At 35.2% G+C, this 22,010-nt stretch overlaps 1 protein-coding gene across 1 annotated transcript in view; it reads right to left on the reverse strand.

The window, feature by feature from the left end:
- The window catches only part of CDK17 (cyclin dependent kinase 17), a 144,857-nt gene that overhangs the window by 28,970 nt on the left and 93,877 nt on the right, over window positions 1-22,010 (reverse strand). Inside the window, exon 5 of the mRNA XM_052001161.1 lies at window positions 9,767-9,892. Within this exon, the coding sequence (XP_051857121.1) occupies window positions 9,767-9,892 (126 nt within the window). The remainder of the gene's footprint in view (window positions 1-9,766; window positions 9,893-22,010) is intronic.

A 22,010-nucleotide genomic window follows, 5' to 3' on the forward strand; every position in this document is an offset into this window, starting at 1 on the left:
TCTTTTCCTCTAGAATCAGTAACTCTGCTAATAAATAAAATGAAACAAGCTGTAATAGATAACTCCTTCCTATCAAGAAAAAGGTTTTTAATTTCTAGTGACACAAAGGCAAAAGACATCGAATTTAGCCCATCATGAAAGTGAATCATGTTGATCTGTTTTGGGATAGTTCTTGGGTATGGAGACACATTTTAGATGTTTTATAGATGTATACAAACAAATCCTGATTTCTATTCATTGGTAATTTTATGCAGTAAGCATGCCATTTAAAAAAATTCTTTAACTATGCCATGGATTGGAGCCATGATTAACCTGAATCCATCTATCTACTCCCTGTCACTACAAAATGCAGGTGCCTGACATGTGGGAGCATTCTAATTTTCCCAGGTTAAAAAAAAAAATTAGTTAGCAAATATTAGAAAGCAACAAATATAACAGGAAAGTAGCCAGATTTGATCACTTAAAATGAGAAAAATAGGGGAAAAAAAATAAAGCCTTCTTAGGAACTAGAAGACTAGAGATTTTTCTGGGCAAGTTCTTTGAATAACTATGTACTTAAAATAACACAAGCCCTCAATTTAATACAAATCCCATAATTAAATGCCAGAGTCTGCTTTTAAAAAAATATACAGATTTTCAGGTCTATAAAGGTGAACATGTCACAGATGCCTAATGACAAATATATCCAACAAGTGGACATGTACAGTTCCTCTGCTAATGAGAAGAACTAGTTAAATATTCAAAATATGCCAGCCCCCTCACAGTGGAATTCAGTGACATCATGAGAATTTGCTGACAGGCTGCAATAATGGAAAGTAAATACTTTACTATAATCTTAATGTTGAATTTAGATTTGAACAGTAGGTTATGAAATGAAGTGAGTGGCACTTTCACATACTTGCAATCCAAAACACAAAATAGAAAAGACAAAAGGATCTTGCTGGCTTATAAAACCTAGAAACATGAGTGAGTTACTGTTAGACTCCATTTAAGGATTAAATAATAAAGCCTTAAAATAAAAACTTTCCCATCTTCAGAAGTTTAATAAGTCAATGTATATTCCATATGAAAACTTAAAATGCAAATTTGGGCAAGTATGATTTTATCTGTTCAAACCAACAAGATACGAAATGACCAACTTACTAACATTGTCTCCTTAGAATATTCAAGAGATAGAAGATAATAAAGACGTGCCACTCCTAGAAAGAGGAGTACTTGTATGTGAAATGAAGTTCTGCCCAACCTGATTGAAACATTAATTCCTCATGTTTATACTTCTCACACAGTTTTATTTCAAAAACTACACCCCCCCCCCAAAAAAAAAAAAAAAAAAAAAAACCAAACACAATACCACCTCAGCGGCACTAGCCTTTTTCTTGGTAAGCCCAACCTTTTTTGTTAAGTAAAAAACAGAATAGTTCTTGATTTCGTAGATGTTGAAATGATTCCTAAAGAAATAACATTAGTATTATACCATAGTTATGAATACAGATGAACATGGTTATACAATTTAAAATTAGTTCAGAGAGACAATTTTCCAAAACAACTAAGTATAAGGCTTTCTATGACCTTGGAGCAATAACCAAAGTTGCTGACATGTTACCATTGTCCCTTTCCCAATTCTATGCACTAGGTGGGAAGGGCTATTTCCAGTGATCCTGATCTATACATGGTCATTGGATCCAGAGTGAGGCAGATCTTGCCCAGCCTTCCCTCACTTAGAATTAATTCACCTGAATATCAGAGTGGAGAACAAAGGACAAACCACAACAGCACTAGGTGAGAGTTGAAGTGTTAGTTAACTTACTCCTGAGTTTGGTATCTCATTTTTATGTAGAAACATGGCATATTTATCTATTATGGGAGGAATTTGATGTTAAAGATTTCTTTTTCCTTGGAATATCAAAGAAATAATCATAAAAGAGTGTTTCCTTTTTTAAGTTATAAGGAAATGCTTGCAGGTATTGAAAAACAACCATTCTTGATCTATACCATTTATCTCCAAAGTAAAGGGCAAAAAATGACAACAGAAAATACTAGAATTCCTATTTTGATTTATTTTTATTTTAAAAGGGAAATTAAGTTATATGAATAAATTTAGTAAACCAATCAATATTGGTGACCTTATTGGGTGTATTAATCAAATGGCTATATGCCACATCTAGTATATAACACAATCTGAGGGAAGACTTGGAATTATTGTTTCTATGTGATAGATGATGGCATCTTCCAGCATTTTATGACTAAAGTTTACTTGTATCAAAACTTATGGAGAACTAATTTTAAGTGAACGAACACTCACAAAGTGAAATCATGGCTTAGAAGATTCCTGCAAAGATATCCTGGATTGGAGATAATGTTAAATAATATGATTTTGAGCAAATTAAAAGGAAAATGGCAGTACTGATGCTGCTCCTTGTATGTACTTTTGGTCAAACATGTTACCAAGTTAAAATAATAACCATTTCACTAGATCTGACAAGCAGAACACCCCAAATGGAAAGTAACAACACTACTTACAAATAGTAACAATGAACCTCATCACATACAACAAAGTATGATGTGCTTTGAATATTGACTAATGATTGCATGACACCATCATGACTATTAGGAAGATATGAAAAATAAGCTTTTGTTGCTAAATAACAGTGCGTTTCCTATAAAACTTCATACCTATACATTTGAAATCTGGGGGAAGATTTTTTTTCTAATCTACTTAAGTATCTTTTAACTGAAATTAGTTCATGGATTCTAAACCTAGTTTTTAAAAATAAAAGCCTTAATTCTCTGCCAATCAATCTGTAAGAACAGCTAATTTATATAAAAGGTAGAAATTTACTAGCTTGATTTTGATATGTATATCTAGACAAAGGAGCGTGAAGAGAGTAGAAGAGGAAAAGCAAGCGAAATATACTTGGATTAAAAAAAAAAAATCAACTATATGACTATAAGGGGGTAGGGGGGGAAACACAACTGTAAGACAACTGTTTGTTTACTGGATTTCAAGCATGTGATATGGTAACCAGGAAAGTTACTATGTGCTTTAAGAGAGACAGTATACAAAACCAGAGAGGACCTTTAAAAAAACAAACAAGGGGAGGTTGTTTAGCCTGGAAAAAAACTTGGTACCATATCTGTTTTCAAGGCTCTGAATCCCAGGAATAGGGAATTGGCTTGTTCTGGTTGACCCAAAAAGGAAAAACAAGGAACAAATATGAATCAATAATGTGAATCAAAAAGGCAAACTTGGCCTTGAGATAAGGAAAAGCTGCCTAAAAGCATCTGCCTAAAAAGGGTGGGCATTCTATTCTACCAGTGGAGATGCCTAAGTACAATTTATATAAGTGTTTCACTAGATGAGATAAAATTATGGTCGAGCTTCATTTTCATTCAAGATCCCTCTGTCTATGCATTCTGACAGTCTTAGCCCTTGGTTTAATATTAGGAAAAAATATTCATTTCCATTTCATATCAAGAGTTACAAGTATTTATTGGGCCTATACACCATAAATTTCTATTAACTAAAACACAAATAACTGATAAATTCCAAGATCCTGACAACCCCTCTGAAAAATAAGACGTATTGATAATTATTTTTAATCATATTAATATTCTCTGAAAATGGATGACTGGGTATATGTGACAATAATGAATCAAGATGTTTGATGGACAAAAACATTCCATTTCTTAACCATCACACATAATGGAGTAGTATGCAGTTTCTGTGACATAGCATGTTTTAAGAGGGAAAGTGTTAAAGAAAAAAATTTTGCCACATATTGCCATATGGCAATTTTTTCTTAAAAGGAACTGAAATCACTGAGATTCAACCGTAGCTTCTTGGTGGCCTAAGTTCAAAAGCCAGACTGCAAGAAGGCAGGACGTCTCCCTGAGATCTGCCAATATACCTGATCAAGAGTCAGAGAAAATGTAGTCAATTAAATAAATGCTATATATCCTTGCTGCTTCCATGCAATGGTTAAGTAAATGATGATCTGAACCACTCTGGTCTCAATCTCAAGCCTGTCCTCTAATAGAATATGTATGTAATCTCATAAGAAGGATTTGATTTGAAAAAAAAAAAAAATCCTTTCAAAACAAAAAAAAACATGTCCACACAAATTTTACCCATTGGACTCTATATCTTACTCAGCTTGTGTAAGAATTACATATTATAATACTAGAGTGGTCAATAAATTTGCTGGATTGCAAGCATGTGATAACGGTAGCTAGGAAAGTGAATCCGGATAGGAAGAAAGGGAGTGTCCAAAATCAGACAGGTCACAGTTCTTCCATGTCTGGGCACAAAATTTTAGAAAGATAATAATTAGCTCTAGATGCTTGCTACTAACTAATAAACAGGAGAAATGCAATACTCATATTTTTAAAAATTAATTTAATATTCAAAGTCTTTCAAAATTTGATTTTTAGAAGTTTATGAAAAATTCAAGTTGTATCTAAAATCAGAAGCAGTAAGATATATCAACAGTTGTACCCATATCTTGCAATTCTAGTCATAAATCTAAGGCTCAGTCTGCATAATCTTGGATATCGTAGTCCTAAAACATTACACAAAACTGTGCAGAATTACAATATGTCATTCTCACAAACTGAAACACAGCTAGCCGATTTCATTTTGGGTTCCAAAGCTTCGACAATCAATTTTAATCAGGGAGAGGAAACAATCAACCACCATGCCTGAAGCAATTTAATGTTCCACTCTCAATGCTCTGAAAATTCATTAGGGGGCACTGTTCTCCTTAATTTCATCACTAAGCAAAAAAGAAACTGCAAATGATAAGTTTTAGATCTTTCACTTACATCTGGCATGAAGCTAGAGGAAATGATACTTATATTCCCAATCTGTAATTTTAGCTGTCTAAGTTAAATCCTATTAAAATTATTTAGAATCACCAATCTTGCATAAAGTTATTGGTACTTTAGGTATAGCAATAAATTTCAGACTTTTGTTTTTATCTGCTATTTTTGTTCTATTGGTACCACACTATTAAACCTTTTTTGAGCATTTGACAACAAAGAACATTTTTAACTTGGGAATGTCTGCACTTAAATCACCTCCACACAAGCTAATTTTCCTCAAAGGAGAGGAGCTGGGCCTTTCCTCTACTTGCCAACACTACTCCTCCACTTTGGCCTTCCAGGATGCATTCCCCTTAACCCTTTTCTCTACAAGCTTGTCTCTTTTTAAGCCTCCTTTCTCTTTCCAGAATTTTCAATCTCTCCTCATCCACTTGACTCCTTACTTGCTGCCTAGAAGCAAGTACAAATCCCTTTCCTTGAAAAAACCTTCTGGTGACCCTCCTAAAGAACAAAGGCTTCTAGAAACAAGAATTGTTTCAACTTTGGTCAGTGGATCAATAGTGATTAAAAACTTAATATGTTCCAATACTGTGATAAGGATTGGGGATATAAAGATAGTCCCCTTTTCAAGGAATCTAATGAAGGAAGACAAAATATGAAAAAAAGTTGGGGGGGGGGGAAGATACAAAATGTACACAGGAATAAATATTAGGTAAATGTTGTTCACTGATCCTCTTATCACTTAATTTCCAGAAAACTAAGGTCTATGCTCATTGCTCTACTTTCTGCTCACTCATCTTCAGACAATCTCACTTCAACCCTCAACATTCAACTGCAATGGCACTATCAAAGATTACTTTCTTGCAAACTAATTGCCTTTTCCTGGATCCTCAATCTTTGTATATCTCTAGCATTTCTTGCTGCTGAAGACATCTCTGCCTCCCTCCCCCTCCTCAAATCTTCTACCCCCGCAGCTGACCCCTTGTTCTTGACAAGATGACCATCCACATACAAATGCTATCATTGTGGACAAGATTCTGCTGGGGACTCTCTTTCATCTTTGTTGTGTGCCCTGTTTCTCATCAGTTCTCAAAAGGATTCAACTATTTCTTCTAAGCTGAAGGCTCTCAAACTTAGGGATTCACACTATCTTTTATCCTGAATGCCAGTCCTGCCTGGAGATATAGGTATTTCACACTCAATATATCTAATACAAAAATCATTATCTTTCTTCTGCAACCTAACAGTTACATATATTTTACTGCTTTAGCCATGAACTTCATACTTCTTCCAGCCATCACAACCTAGGAGTGATTCCTTGCCATTCCTAGCTCAAGGCCTGGCAGACCGTCTTCATGTTCTCTTCGCTAACCCAGCTTCTTAGATTTTGGACTCTTAAGCACATCACAGCAGGTACTTCACAAATAATTGTCAACTGACTTCTTAACCTCTTAGACCTATGATCACAAAAATCTGTAAAGCCAAATAAGCATTATCTTTAGAGCAACTCAGTACATTAATAACTTAGTGTAAAATACTAATATAAAGTACATAAATATCAACTGACACAAAAGACATATTATGGTGTTTAGAGACATTTTGTTCTTTAGTTAATGTTTCCCTAATAAACTAATAATCACAAAATCTTAAAAACAGTCCAAGACACATAAAGATGCAAAACTCCAAAGATACCCATCCACCTGGGCAGGTGGTTGGATAGTTTAGGAACTCAAAGATTCATTATCCGGCTACCAGCACAGTCAAGTAAAAGGGCCATACTTGAAGTCTTTTCAGATCATGAAGATTGCTAGGTAGAAGGCTGTGCTTGTGCTTTTGGTTCAAATATTTTAGGTGGCATTTTAGTTTAAACAGAATGTACTAGAAATTTGGCAACATTCTTCATTCATCCTGAAATGAATTGAGTGTGCAACCTCTGCCAAATGGCCTAAAACTCGACTCAATTTAGCTTAATATGCACTTTAAAGAATCTACTATGTATAGGCTATAAATTAAAAAGAAAAAAAAAAAAGAGTATCATTGCCCAAAAAGAATGAATGTAAGGCAAAGTTTATTTTTCTTTCCTTTTTTCATCCTCAAACTTCAAACAGTTCATTGCCCATGGGAAACACTTAATATTTTTTTCTTGAAGATTAATTCTACCAGGAAGATAAAAAATTAGAAAGTGCTTGCTTTGTCTCCCTCACAGAACTGATGTGCAAAGATGTCAGGCTGACCTCCATTTAACACCCACTTAAGTTCCAAGATCTTTCTTTGTCCTGTGTCTTTATGACACTGGAGGTAATTATAAACTACTAAGTTCAAGAGTAAGAGATTTAGTAAAATCTAGTGGCAATGATTTAAGAAAAATCTATAAAAACAACATGTATTTTACATATATTATATATTAGAATAAAAAGAAATGAAATGAAAAAGAATTGTCTTTATTATAATAAATATATATGTATATAATAAATAAAAATATTAAAATAAATAAGACACATAATATAATAATAATATTATGGCAATGACAAAATGTACCAAATCCATAGACATTAACTTATCAATAACAGTGACATTTGCACAAGAGACCTATACATAAAAAGCTCCAAAATGATTGCTATGAATGAATATCAATGTATGCTATTCCTTCATCTGTGGTTAGTTTGAACAAATATAGAAAAAAAATTTTTTACCATGATATTTGGCAATATATTTGGTCTTGGTTTGTGGGTTGTTTTTTTTGTTTTTGTTTTTTTTTTTTGGGTGGGGGAAGAGGTGGGTGGTGGTAGTGGTGGTGATAAAGTACTAACTTTCTAACATGCCTGCAGTAGAATCAACAATGTATGAGTGTGCCTGTTTCTCCAAGATAGCTATCATTTTTTTTCCCCATTCTGTTATTTTAGTGGGTATAAGGATAACAAGTACAAAATTTTTCTCAATGGCTCCAGTAGCCACAGCAAAAAACTGCATTGGAATTGGAAAACAAATTACAAGTCCATATATCAAAATGTTTAATCATGGTAATAGTTAAGTTAGCCATTCTTCAACATTTTGATATATTCATGGGATTTCACTAATGTGGGCAATTTAGAATTGCACCAGTGAAGATCAGTAATTTATCTGTAATATTCTTCAAAAGCTTACAATCTAATGGGTAGAAATGGGGGAAGATAAATGATCTAAAGAGGAACTCAAAAGGGGGAGGGGAAAGTTGTCATGAAAAGTCAAGTGAAAGCACAAGCTCTTCCCTCAGATGCCAGGGTGGTTCTGGAGGGAGAAAGAAGGAGAGGAAGGAGCAGGCTGATTAAAATGCCAACATCATGGTTTGGAAATGGTTCATTTGGCTTCAGCCTCTTCTACCTGTATTTCATATACTTTTTGAATATTTTGAATATTTGAATATTAAGTTTATAATGAAATTTAAAAATATTTAGTTGCATTTAGATGTCACAGATAGAATAGGCTGAGCTCTTGGATCCATCCACTAAAAAGAGTCTAAAAGAACAAGCTACCATCGGCAAATAGGATAAGTGAGATGCACAGAAAAATAGGAGGTATGGGAAAATTCACAGCTATTTTCCCCTGGAGACAAAGCATCATCATAGCACACTCATTTAAACATGTTAGTCAAGACTTTGGTGTCTGAAATATTTGATTAATAACTTCAAGAGATATAGTAGTTTATATGAAATGAATAAGAAATCATGTAAGAAAAAAAATTTTTCTCAAAAGAAAACATGTCACAGAAAAGTATCTATTCAACTCAGCAGAGAGTTTGGGGGTGGGAGAGAAGTCTATGGATTTTCCCTGATTTCAAAACGTATGTGCTGTACAGAGGGTATTCACATCTCCTTTATTAAACATTCATTTATCTGATGCTCCTAATTCCAGACTTTGAATTACAGACTCTTCTATACTCACCCTAATTTCTTATATCATGTCTCAGACAGAACACAAAGCATACACTTGTGGTTGAAAAAACCAAACTAATATCTATGTTACGGTTTTTAAAAAATTATTCTAAATTCTGTTGGGCTATATTGAAGCTTTGGGTACATGCTGCTATTCTGGAATCTCCTTGAATTCATATAAAAAGGAATTGTTTATTTAGTGATAAAACCATTCACGATCTAAATTTGCCACCTTCATCAAAACACGAAAACAGAAAGCAGGCATAGAACCACTCTATAAGCCGTTTTCTTGATTCCTTCCCTGGTCACATTCAAAGTCATGATTTCTCAGGAAGAGCTTCAGACATACAGAATTTCTAACAAAACTCACTCATACTGGGCTGAACATAGAATATACTCTTACAATGACATTTCTTTTTGGGGAAAAAAGACACACACAGTTAAACATGTTTATTATAAGGTGAAATCTGATTTTATACAAATCAGATTTTGGAGGAGAAAGTATATGAGTTATACATATATATACCAATTCAGCTACTTAGTTAATGGGAAAAATCAGAAAATGCATAATGAATAAGCCATTTTAAGCCCTAAAGAAAATTTCTCAAATTTCCCAGAATTTAAAGATAACATTAATAGTAATTTATCTAATTTCTGAAATAGTAGAGTACATATATAATTACCACATTCAAATAACTTAAATAAACCTAAACAGTCAGAAAAGCTGCTTCAAAGAAGATACACTGAAATTCCAGCCAATCCAGAAAACAGAAAGCCTTCCAACTCCCAGGGCAGGGGGCTCCTTCCTGCCCACCGAGATTTCAGGGAGCTTTTCCTTCTCAAAGCCAAGAGATGTTGGGGATGGCCCTTGAGCACAGGTGTCTTGGCTCTAAAGCCAGTTCTCTACTAGGTCATACTAACTCTCAAAATATCTAGGATGCTGAAATAGATGTAGCTACAATTTGAAAACTGTATACTAAGCAAGTCAAAGGCTGATTAATTGTTGTTGGCATAAGAAATCCTTCAAAACTCACCAAGGAAGCTCTCCGAGAACGCCGGCTCATTGGTTGATCAAATGGAGGGCTATTTATCTGCAGCTTTTCTAAATAACCGTCGGGTATTCTAATGTCCGCAGGAAGTGACAAACGTTTATTTAGATCCTGAAAGGTTTAAAAAAAAAAAAAAGTAAAGAAAACTAAGTAATTTAAAAAGCATTATGGGTTGGCTTTTTTCAATACTTCTTAATGATAATTTTGCTAGACATTTATTTTGGTTTTATACAATACACTAAGTACTCAAGAGCTATTAACCACTGAAAGTTTCTGAACATTAAAGGGACATAATTCATCAACCCACTAATGAATGGGATAAACCAGAATTTAATTCTCCTAATCTAAACTCCACTTGCCATTTTTTTAATTTGTGCCCCCCATGGACTCTGCCAAAATGACCTGTTAGCTACTCCCTCCACCTGTTGGCTTTGGGTCCTAGCCAGTCACAGTAAGTGTCTAAGGCTAGATTTGAACTCAGAAAGATAAGCCCTCCTGACTCTAGCCCCAGCGTTCTACTCATTGTGCCTCCTAGTTGCCTGCAGCTTACTATACAGAAAGTATGGTAATATTGTCTTAATAATGTTAATTGAATTGCATTGGAAGAAGTGAAGCAGAGGATAAATAAGCTGGCTAGGAAGCTAAAGCAACATTTCAGGCAGATGGCACTGAGGATCTTTACTGAGGTAGTATTTATTTTTATTAAGTCTTAGATATAAGAATAAGGTATCATTCTTGATGGGAAGAGAAAGATAAGAACAAAGGAAAGGAAGAAGAGAAGACCAGAAAACATCCTTTGTGCACTGCTTCATCCCTAACTGTGCCGTCTTCCTTCACAAAGAAGGCTCAAGGAAATGTGGTTCACTTGATTTATAATTTGTGAAGGTAAGATGATTCTATCTCAACATGCTCTTTCTTTCTTTCTTTTTTTTAAATATATATTTTATTTTATACTTTATTTTATATTTATTTATATTTATTTTATAACTTTATATTGACAGAATCCATGCCTGGGTAATTTTTTACAACATTATCCCTTGCACTTGCTTCTGTTCCGATTTTTCCCTTCCCTCCCTCCACCCTCTCCCCTAGATGGCAAGCAATTCTATATATGTTAGATATCAACATGCTCTTTCTGACTATAAGTCATGGCTCCAGATGTCACCTTGGCTGCTCACTATAGCCCTCCTTCCCACCTAAGCTTCAGCTTCATGTTCCTAGTTCCAAATTTATACACAATTTCCACATGAAACTCAGTATTTCTAAAGGGGAATTTGTTGTTTTCTCCTCTTAAATGAACTGCCCATCTCAAATCATCCATGTGTGAAATTCTTAAAATATCTTTGACATCTTATCTCTTGCCACCCAAGTCTAACTGGTCACTACATGTAATTCTAGATTCACCATCCTACCACATAATAATTTTTCTTTCATGATGTCTCTTGTATTTACCTCTTTCTTTCTTATTTCATAATGACCAACCTACTTCAGGTACTCATCTACTCAAATTTAGATTGTTCCAGAAATTATTTTTCTACCTTTCAATTTCCATTCTTTCCATTTGACTTGTTGAGCACTGCCAACAATTTAAGTATAATAAACTGCTTATTTCATTTAATTATGCCCCTTCTCTAAACTTCCAAAGTTCCTATTCCTCCAAACAGGCTCTGATATGTGGGCTTGCCGCATTTATATGGGGAGAAGACAGGAAGGAGGTATTTACAGGCATTAGAGAAACATGTCAGACAGGGTAACAATTCACATCATAAATATCTGTGGATTTTAGCAGACAGTAACCTGAATCTAAGTCACTGGTATGGCCAAGCAACAGAAAACAGCTAGTGTGCTATTAGCTCACATTGAGGCGCTGGGATCAGGATAAGTGAGGTCACAGTCATATCACATAGGGAGGTCTCTTGTTCCACACCAGGTACCATATTTTAGGAATTGGCATGTATCCAAATAAACCAAGGTGATGAGAAGATTGGTGGCTCTTTAAATTTTCTTCCTTAATGATCTTACCCACTTCCATGGTTCCAATGATCATCCCCACATATGTATGTGACTTCTAAATCTACATTTTGACACTTAAATTCTTTTGTTTTTTAAATTTTAAATAACTTTTTATTTACAAGTTAATATGCATGGGTAATTTTACAGCACTGACAATTGCCAAACCTTTTGTTCCAATTTTTCCCCTCCTTCCCCCCACCCCCTCTCCTAGATGGCAGGATTATCAATACATGTTAAATATGTTAAAGTATAAATTAAATACAAAATAAGTATACGTGTCCAAATCGTTATTTTGTTGTACAAAAAGAATCGGACTCTGAAATATTGTACAATTAGCCTGTGAAGGAAATCAAAAATGCAGGTGGGCAAAACTATAGGGATTGGGAATTCTATGTAATGGTTCTTAGTCATCTCCCAGAGTTCTTTCACTGGGGGTAGCTGGTTCAGTTCATTACTGCTCCATTGCAACTGCTTTGGTTCATCTCATTGGTGAAGATGGCCAGGTCCATCAGAATTGATCATCATATAGTATGACGTATATAACCATTTTCTGGTCCTGCTTATTTCACTCAGCATCATTTCATGTGTCTCTCCAGGCCTTTCTGAAATCATCCTGTTGGTCATTTTTTTACCGAACAATAATATTCCACAATATTCATATACCACAATTTATTCAGCCATTCTCCAATTGATGGGCATCTACTCAGTTTCCAGTTTCTGGCCACTTCTAGGAGGGCTGCCACATTTTGACGCATACAGGTCCCTTTCCCTTCTTTAGTATCTCTTTGGGATATAAGCCCAGTAGTAACACTGCTGGATCAAAGGGTATGCACAGTTTGATAACTTTTTGAGCACAGTTCCAAATTGCTCTCCAGAATGGTTGGATGTATTCACAATTCCACCAACAATGTGTTGACACTCAAGTTCTTTCCAGAAAGACAATTTTATTTTCACCTAACTGCCTGCTTATCTATTTCTGGCTGGATTTATTACTCCATCTAAGTCTCTATCTTCTGGTACTTATCTTTTCTTTCCACTCTATTTGAATCCTCATAAACTCCAAAACCCAATTCAATTCCCTCCCCTATGAAATCTTCCTTCATCACCTCAGGTCAAAACAAGATCCCCTTCTCTGAACAGGTCCTGTGGCATTTTTCTATACAGGACTCACTGGGGTTTTGCCATATCTTGTACTGTTTGTTAATCATTTCACAAGTTATTTTTTAATCTCCCTAATTAAACCATAAGCTTTTGGAAGGCAAGGAGGGTCAGTTATGCTCCTATATGCTTCACTCTAACACCTAGTAGAATGCAGTACACATAGCAAACACTTAAAAATGAATGACTACTTACTATTCTATACTATACTATACAATCTCAAAACCTAGCACTATACTAGGTGCCATGATTCACTCAATTTAGCCTTCACTTAAAAAACAAAGGGGAAAAAACATTTAAAGGAAAACAAAGAACAATTCTATACAACAAAGCAATTTTTTTTTATATCTCAGCTGATAGATCATAGAAACAATGCTTTCTCTGTTGGGATACAACAAACTCTATATAATAAATAGTCCTATACAGTATCTGATTCCCCTTGTCCACACAGTCACTTGCTACATGAAGAAAAAACAAACTGATTGTATATGGGTACAACTCATGTGAATGAGAAGAATGTCATCTCCAGTAGCTAAGCTCCTTACCCTTCTGTTGTCCTGACTCCCCTTCCAATCTCAAATATCAAAAATACATCATCATAAAAGCCTAAATCATATACCAATACTAAGCATATGAAAAATCTATAGTTATATTAAGACTCTATAGAACATTAATAACATTTTTTTCTAGGTTTTAGGTAGATGAGTCATATACAAAGAGAGCTAATACAGGGGCTATGGTTTGTGAAATGAATAAAGTATGTAAGAACTAGAGCTTTAAGTGATGAAACAGTAGATGTTTCTAGCATCTACAACTCATCAATTTATGTGTTCAGTGAGCTCTATCTTGAAGTATAATTCTTATCAAATGGCTTGAGAGTGGGAAAATCCAATCAGTAGAGAGTAGCCTTTCCAGAGAGAGATTCTGGAACCTTTCCTGGTCACCTCTGAACCCTGCTGCTGCTGCCATATCCAAGTGCAGAGAGTAGTATCCTTGGTGCTCACCATCCCTCATGGAAGTTGAACTCCTGGCAAACCAGAACCTAGCCCTCCCACTTTGGACAGCCCTAATTAATTTTTCAGAAGTTTCCCTTAAATGTATCCTTGAGTCATTTCTACTTATTTCTTCCAACTCTGTACTTAGAATGGAACAAGTTTGATTCCCATCAGACACCAGAAGACAGTTATCCTGTTCCCTTAAGTTTATCACAGGCACAGACAAGGGAAATTTTAAATCAAGGTTGGAATTGTTGTTAGGGGAAGATTAAGGAGGGGTAATTGGCAAAGTAAGCACCATGCCTCCAAACAGGGTTCTATCCAGGGTCCTACACATATCTGAAGTCTCCTCTAGGGATACTCTATCACCAGCAAGTAGCTCCCAGTCCAGAGGCATCCTGACTGCTTAACCAGTCACTTACAGAAATGATTCTTCTATCAATTTTATATCATACTATCACTCAATAATGTACAGTGAAAAGGATGCAGGTACTAAGAGACTTATTGATTTTGACCAAGTTCAATTAATTTAAATAAAAATTTGTATAGTCTAGGAGAAAAATTTTACCATGTAGAGTGACCCAATCCAAGCAGATATGCACATATGAGATGATGAACAATCCATGGAGAGAAAATAATTTCCTTCTGATAAATTAGCTTGAGGGAGAAAGTTGTGTCAAGGATTTCATCAGCATAAGGAGTTGCGGTTATGGAAACCCTCTCACCACTAAAGTGGCAATGCCAATGATAGTAGTAATAATGATGAAGCTAATGTAGCACTGATGCAGAATGACAAATACCCCTACTTTAAGAATCAAACTGAGTTATCCGGAACATGGAGAGGCTCAATTTATAATACAAAGCTAGTACGTATCAGACTGGCAAGGAATATGTAAGTAAAACTTGAACTCAAGTCCCTTCTGACTTCCAGGATAGCTCTTTCGCCCTCTACCTACCATGCCAGCAGGGTGGCCCTCCATCCGCTATACCAGGCTGCATTTACAAGCCATCTTATATCATAAAATGGTTCACAAAAAAGCAGGAGCTTGGGACAGACAGAAATTGTGATTATGCTAAATGAAGGTTTGGAAGAATGTATGATGGCACTTCAAAAGCAGACAAACCTACCTTCCTCATGAGTTTTCAAGAGGCACAGAGAGGGGACTCAGAATGCTCAGAAAGCAGTGAGTCTTATAAACACACTAATTAAATGCCTATTATGTGCCAGGCACTGTGTTAAACACTGAGTATACAAAAAAGGGCAAAACCAGTCGCTGACCTGAGAAGCTGACAATCCAAGGAGCTGAAGGCCCATGGAAAATGACAAACTTCAATAAGCACCCACTACTTCTTTGTTGGGCAAAGTAATAAGCAAAGAAACTGAAGAGACATTTCTTTTCCCATTTCTGCTATGGATGTGACTGATGGGGCTGGAGGACCGTTAGCATGGTGTGCATGCATCTAAGAAGATGGGGGCTTTTAGGACAGATGAAGTCACTAGTTCAAGTAACTACAGGAAGACCATTCCTTGGGAATTAGGTTTGGGAATTAGGCAGGAGAGAAAACAAGTGGATAGAGACTATTTCCTCAATGGAAAAGTCTTCTGAGGGAATCTTTAGTCTGTGGATGTGAAAATAAACAATCATACTCGCTGAGTAAAGTCAAGCAGGACTTCAGGGGAAAGCCAGAGAGAGCAGGGAAAGCATTTTTGTCAATAAAAGACTGGGAAGGAGTACAAGACCAAACATAAGATTTAATAGGCTTTCCAAAACAAAGCAGTCTGCTCATTTTGTTTCTATCCTGCCAACTCTTTGCTCGATCCAAGTCTTTTTCTCTGTCAAGAATTAGTTTAGGTTCCTTCACAAAATCCTCCCTGAACCCTTCTTCTTTTCAGTGACAAAATAGCACAATGAACCTAAACTTTTCACAGGTATTTGAAATACTGTAATTATCATAAGAGCATAAATCTCAGAAAACATCTAGTCCAACCCTTCATTGAACAAGAAAGTCTTTTGAAAACACTCACCAAGTGGTCCATCCAACTTTTGTTCTAGCACATTTCTAGATGATTGTGTACACAATTTCTGGCAATCAGGTAAGTACCCAATTCAATGCCTGGAGTTTTGTGACAATTTTTGATCCTAGCAAGGTGCCTTGGCTCATGTTCTCTTGGGTGGGATAGCAATTCCGTCACTTCCCTTGCCCCTTACTCCCTGTCACCCATTTATATGATAGCTCTAAACACAGTATCTGTGTACACTTTCTCTTATATGGGTTGAAAACAGGAAAGAAATGAACCTATGATTGCTCCCAGGCCCAAAACACTTCTGGAAACTATGTTCCTTAGAAGTGATTAGAGTTTCTTTGAAGATGAAAGGGTTGTCTCTTCCATGTGACCTTATATGAAGATTAGACAAGGGAACCTGCATCATGCTCATATGGGGCTTCCTGGTAATAGCATCATCCGCTGAGGTATCAAGCCTGGGAAAAAAACACCTGACCCTAAGAGCCTCCTCACAGAATGTGTGGCTGATCATTTAATAGACATGATATTAAGAACAATCTCCCCTGTCCTCTTTGAATAAAATTACAAATGATAGCCATATCAAGCAGCACCAATTAAGAAAATATGTATCCATTTTTAATAGCTTGCTACTATCTCGGGGATTCTTCTAAGATGTTACCTCATATTAGCACAGGGGTGACAATTCTCAGTCTACAAAAACTGAATATGATCAAAAGTTTTTCAGGTTGTTTTGGGGGCGTGGGTTGGAGGAGCAGAACTGAGATTTCACTGGTGCAAATGATTTCTAGGCACAAAATTTCTTCTACCAATCCAAAGTCCACCAGCATTTACGTTGTAGCTTGTTGTCTTAGAGATTCTTGGCAGAACTAAAACAGGCTTAGTGACTTGTTCAAGGTCATGCATCAGACAAGTTTTTCTGATGCTATGTAGCTGAGTCTTCATCTACTACATTGCCTTACCTCTCAGAATATACAATTATTGTTATGCCTTTTAAAATGCAACCTGGGATTTTTCCAGAATACTATCATTAAAGGGGCATTGTGAATAGTGTCATTTGATGACAAAGGTGAAAAACAAACTCTTCACTGCTGTAAACTGCGATTTCATATTATTTTGCAGTTAATAATGGTCATTTTAGCATGGAAAATAAAATGAGTACAGAAAATTCTGTTTTTCAAATAATTCTAGAAAACTTATAATTTGGTTTCTAACTCTAACTTGTGCAATTTAGGAGGTGATAAAAAATGGTCATCATGTCCAAAAATCTACTGATTTTTGTGATATTTTCATAAAACAGAAACATTCTCTCTCTCTCCTTCCTTCTGTGTTTGTCTCCCTCCTTCTCCCTCTCCCCCTCTTCTCTTTCTGCATCATGAGAACATATGGCAAGGTAGTTGCTTGGATAAGCAAAAAAGCAAAGGAATGCAATTTCAGATTTCTCCCTTGATGGGGACAAAGGTTTTGTCATAATTTCAAAGTGATGTTGCAAGTAAATGATAAGAATGAGTGAAAATTGGTCCTAACATTTTGAATGACATTTTTTTCTTTTCCTGAATCAGCGTATGCTTTTCCTCCACCATCTATGATCTTGTTCCAATTAATTCCAAATGACAATATTCCAATTGTCACTTAGTATGACAATATCCCAATGCCCAAATGTCAAGAAGTGGGAAGAAACATTCAAACATTCCCCTTCTTGTCAAGTTCCAATCCCAAAGAATGTGCCTCTACTAGGAGCAACAACAATAAGAGACAAAGATGCATCATTTTTAGCTGCAGAAGAGATTGTTACATTTTGAAAGATAGATATACACTCAGATTCACCATGATGGATTTCCTTGGTTTTTTCTTTGCCTTCCATCCCCTACCTATTCCCATCTTGAAATTCCCTTTTTAGAATAATAGAGAAGTGAAAAGTTTGGTTGTGGTTTGTCCTTTGTCATAGGGCAAAAAGAGAAGGGTAGAGACTGGACTGCAGATGATTCCAAACTAAACGTGTTGGTTCTTGTTCCACATTTCTTAGATTTCTAAGGCTCTCCCATCTAGAGACTCCTACTATGGGATACACTGAGTAACCTGAATTCAGAAATAAAAATAGCTATCAAGGTTTTAACTTCCAAAAAATTCCTTCTAAAAGCACTTGTTTATCAATGTCCCCCAAAACACCCTCAGATTTTAGCATGGATTTTCAGAGCTAGTCCTAGAGGTGTCTAATCACTAATATCAAAAACAAAAAGACTTTTGCTTCCAAAGTCAGTTGATATCAGTCTAATTGGCCACATAATCCACAAAAGGTCAAACAAAACTGATTTGTGTTTTTGAAGAAATATCACTCTGAATTAGTTATTTCACCCAGCTTCTTTGCTGTCTTCAGAAAGACAACATATCAGCTGTAGTCACAAGTGACTCATTAATAAGACGGTTACACAAGTGTTTTTGTTCCCTGGAGAACATTTTATGACATCAAACTACATATTAATATCTCTACAGTTTAAAACACATGACAAATTGGCCTTAAATCTTATCTATACCACAATTTATAGAAAGTCTTACATGGAATGTCAGCTGACTTTATATATTACATATATTTATAATCTAATTTCAAAAGATATCTCATCCCACACCCTGCCCTACTTATATCCTTACTGAGTTTGAGTTGACCTTTACAAATGACAATTATCTTTCAAGAAAATGGCTTCATTTTTATTGTAACTACATATGATTTCTAGTAAAATATTACTAAAACAATACAAACTTAAAGACAGCCAAAATGCTTCAAAGGGTAAAGCAATGGATATGCAAGGGAGAGTCTCAGGCATCCAACTTGTGTTATGTCTGGGTTGCTGCCAAATTATTATTGTAGAAAAGAAATGCTGATGAGATTTCTACAAGATTAAATGATTCCCAGAATCTCAGAATATTTCAGGTAAAATATCTACATAGTAAAAGCATATATGACACATTTTTTTCTGAATAACACAAATGTAGCCTTTTAATGTAGCCAATTATACCTAAAAATCCATAAAGGTGAGTATGTTTCTATAGTCAAAAAGGAAATTTACTGTGGCTGAAAGAACAGCCGCTCTAAGATATTAAAAAGATGGCATGAGAGTGTAGCAGTTAAGTTTGAGGAAAACCACCTATTGTAATGAAATTTGAAAATTCTATGTCAAAATGAGAAGAAAAACTCAGTAGAAACATTTTCTAAAGCTAGGATGAAAGGGGAGTGAAATCACACCACTCTATTGTGCAACTGTGAAACTCATCTCATTTGCAAATGGGGTTCAGAGAATGCTCGAGGATGACTCATGTTATATGATTTATTAATATACAGCAAATACCATTCTCCTTCACACACTGCCAACAAATGATAATGATGCTTCTTTTTACAGGAAATGAATGAAACCTTCTATATTTAACTGTTTAAAGCTGGCTATTTTAAAATAAATCACATAGTATTATTTCATTCATGCCAGTAGTCAAAAATACACTGAATGCTGTCCTATTCAGTTAAAATGTTGTAAAATGAAGAGATGTCAATTGTTTTTCACATCCAGGTTCTCCTTAAGTAACTAATTCAAATCACAAGGTGGTCTCACAGTTTTATTTTTTCCCCCAGTACTTTTAAATGCTTTTAATTAATCATGTCGAAATTTGGAATTTATTTAGGTCTTTAATGAGCAAAGAGGTAAAATTTTTGAATTTCTAGTCTAGAAAGTGATCTGTGTCTTTCTTTGAATATTTTCAAACCTACTTAAATTTTTCTACATCTTAATCACCTTCTAATTGCACTATAATTATTTATATGCAAATCTCAACTGACTACAAACACTAAATTCAATTCCTTGGTTTCTTACATTTTTCTTCTGGAAGAAATTTCACCAACAGAAATTATGTCAAGTTAAAATCATTTAATTTTTCAGCTATAAAGAGCCTTAAATAACTTAAGAGTTCACTGCAACTTTTAGGAGGAAAAAGCTAATTTTTAGATACTGAGAGCAATGTAATCACTGAAGGGAAAACATAAAGTGTTAACTAAAATTTAAGTTTTTAAATGGGGAAAGATCCAGAGAAAAGTGAGGCTAAAGAATGCTTTAATTCCTGTCAACAAATATTATGAAATGTTTACTCCACAAAATCTTAATTCTATGTCTCACAGTGGCTTGGAAGTGGCCCTGGTTCTCCAAGACTAAGTTTGGAGAACACAAGTTCTACCATGTAGCCTGGACAAAGATTCATTAAAGAAAGCAACTACACCATGCCTTCAATAGCAGGAATCTACTTGCCAAGGATCAACCTCATGAATAACCAAGAAAACTATCACTAGTAAGCTGTCCATTTGGTGATGAATTCTTAGGCCATAGCAAACCTGAAAGCAAGGAAAAAATAGATCATATCTCTCTTCCAGTCCTTTGACAGAAAAAGCAGGAAAGGGGGAAGAAAGAGTCAAAAGGTTTTAGATTATTTAATAATATTGACTGAGCCCCTTACAGGGCAGGTTCTTGACCAATGACAACTGGTAAGTAGACACACCAAAGGAAGTGAAATACATCAATCTTACAAGTTTAATGTAAATAAAATCTTCAACAGAAAAAGTTGTAGCTAATGGAAGGATACAACTAAAAGACTCCCTTCTGAGAGATAAAAAGATTGAGCAGAGTTAGCTTTATTCTTTGTCTAAAAGCATTGAAGAACATAATTATACATTTGATCATTTTTTATTTCACGAATTAAATATATTAAATATTTGCAAAAAGACTACCATGGCAACAATTAAAGTTTATGTACTAAGATCTGTTGATTTTGAAAATGAGTTACAGAAGCTACTACAAAGAACACAAGTCACTAACATACTTTTAATTTTTAGTAATTTCAGTATAAAATGGGAGCAGTAATGGTTGATATCCCCACCCTACCCCCCAAAAAAATCCAAGCACTGAGGCCAAAGTCTTGCAAACTTATCCAGATGACAGATGCCCATTTCTGATTATCCATAAGGGTGTAAGAAAAAAAGTAATGCTGATAGTCATCACCAAGGAAGTCTTGAGTAAGAAATCAAAGACTATAAGGACATGGTCTGGTTTTTTCCTCAAAGTTGCACATAAGGCACAAAATATATAGAAGAGGAAAAAAACATCAGGGACCAAATAGCCAACTGAGGAGCTGGTGTGTGATACTGGGACGAAAATAACAGAACCCGGGCCAAAGATGTAGTGCAGAACACCCAGGATTTCACAGGAGTCAAGAAAGGACTAAATAATAAAACCTGCAGCTTCAAATATCTGTAGACAAATGACGAAACAAACAAAAGGAAATAGTAGAGGTCCTAAAGGAAGGAAAAAATTTAGCTCATGGGTATCACTAAGACCATCTCTGGACTATTTTTTTGAAAGGGTATACTTTTCCAAAAGAAATAGTATCGGTAAAAGGGAGTGGAATCAAGTAGCACTATATAAGCTATATGTTAACAAAATATAATCATATGGCAAAATTAAGGAACTAAAGAAGAAGGGAATCTTGGCTATCTGGGTAGTGTTCCATGATGGGAAAAAAAAAATGGAATTTTCCCCTGGAAGTGATCCTGGAATATATCATCACTTGGACAGAAAGAAACATGAGATGAGTTTAGGGCATAGATCACAAATCCAGAACAGATTCATGATATGGTTTAAAAACAACAACAATAAAAACAAAAACAAAAAAACACCTTTAATTATCTATATATCTGCTGTAGATCGATCCTCCAAAAACTGAAAAGCTCATAACTTCTTGACCTGCCTCAAAAGATAGAGGAAGTAACAGGAAGAAATTTGATTCTGGGTCCCATTCTTACTAACAAGGAACTAGCGTTGTGAAAATGATGGGAAGTGACCACTCTTGTATAAAGTCTGTTACCTAAGACAGAAAATCTGTCAAAATTTGACATTCACCTGAAAAGTGGGGAAAGCAGAATTCAAATGGTTCAAAGGAAAAATAAAAATAATTTTATGACCTAAAATACTATAAGTCAAATGAGGAGAGACAGAAAGATGTTTTA

This window comes from Antechinus flavipes, chromosome 5, assembly GCF_016432865.1.
Source record: "Antechinus flavipes isolate AdamAnt ecotype Samford, QLD, Australia chromosome 5, AdamAnt_v2, whole genome shotgun sequence".
In the NCBI taxonomy this organism is placed as follows: domain Eukaryota; kingdom Metazoa; phylum Chordata; class Mammalia; order Dasyuromorphia; family Dasyuridae; genus Antechinus; species Antechinus flavipes.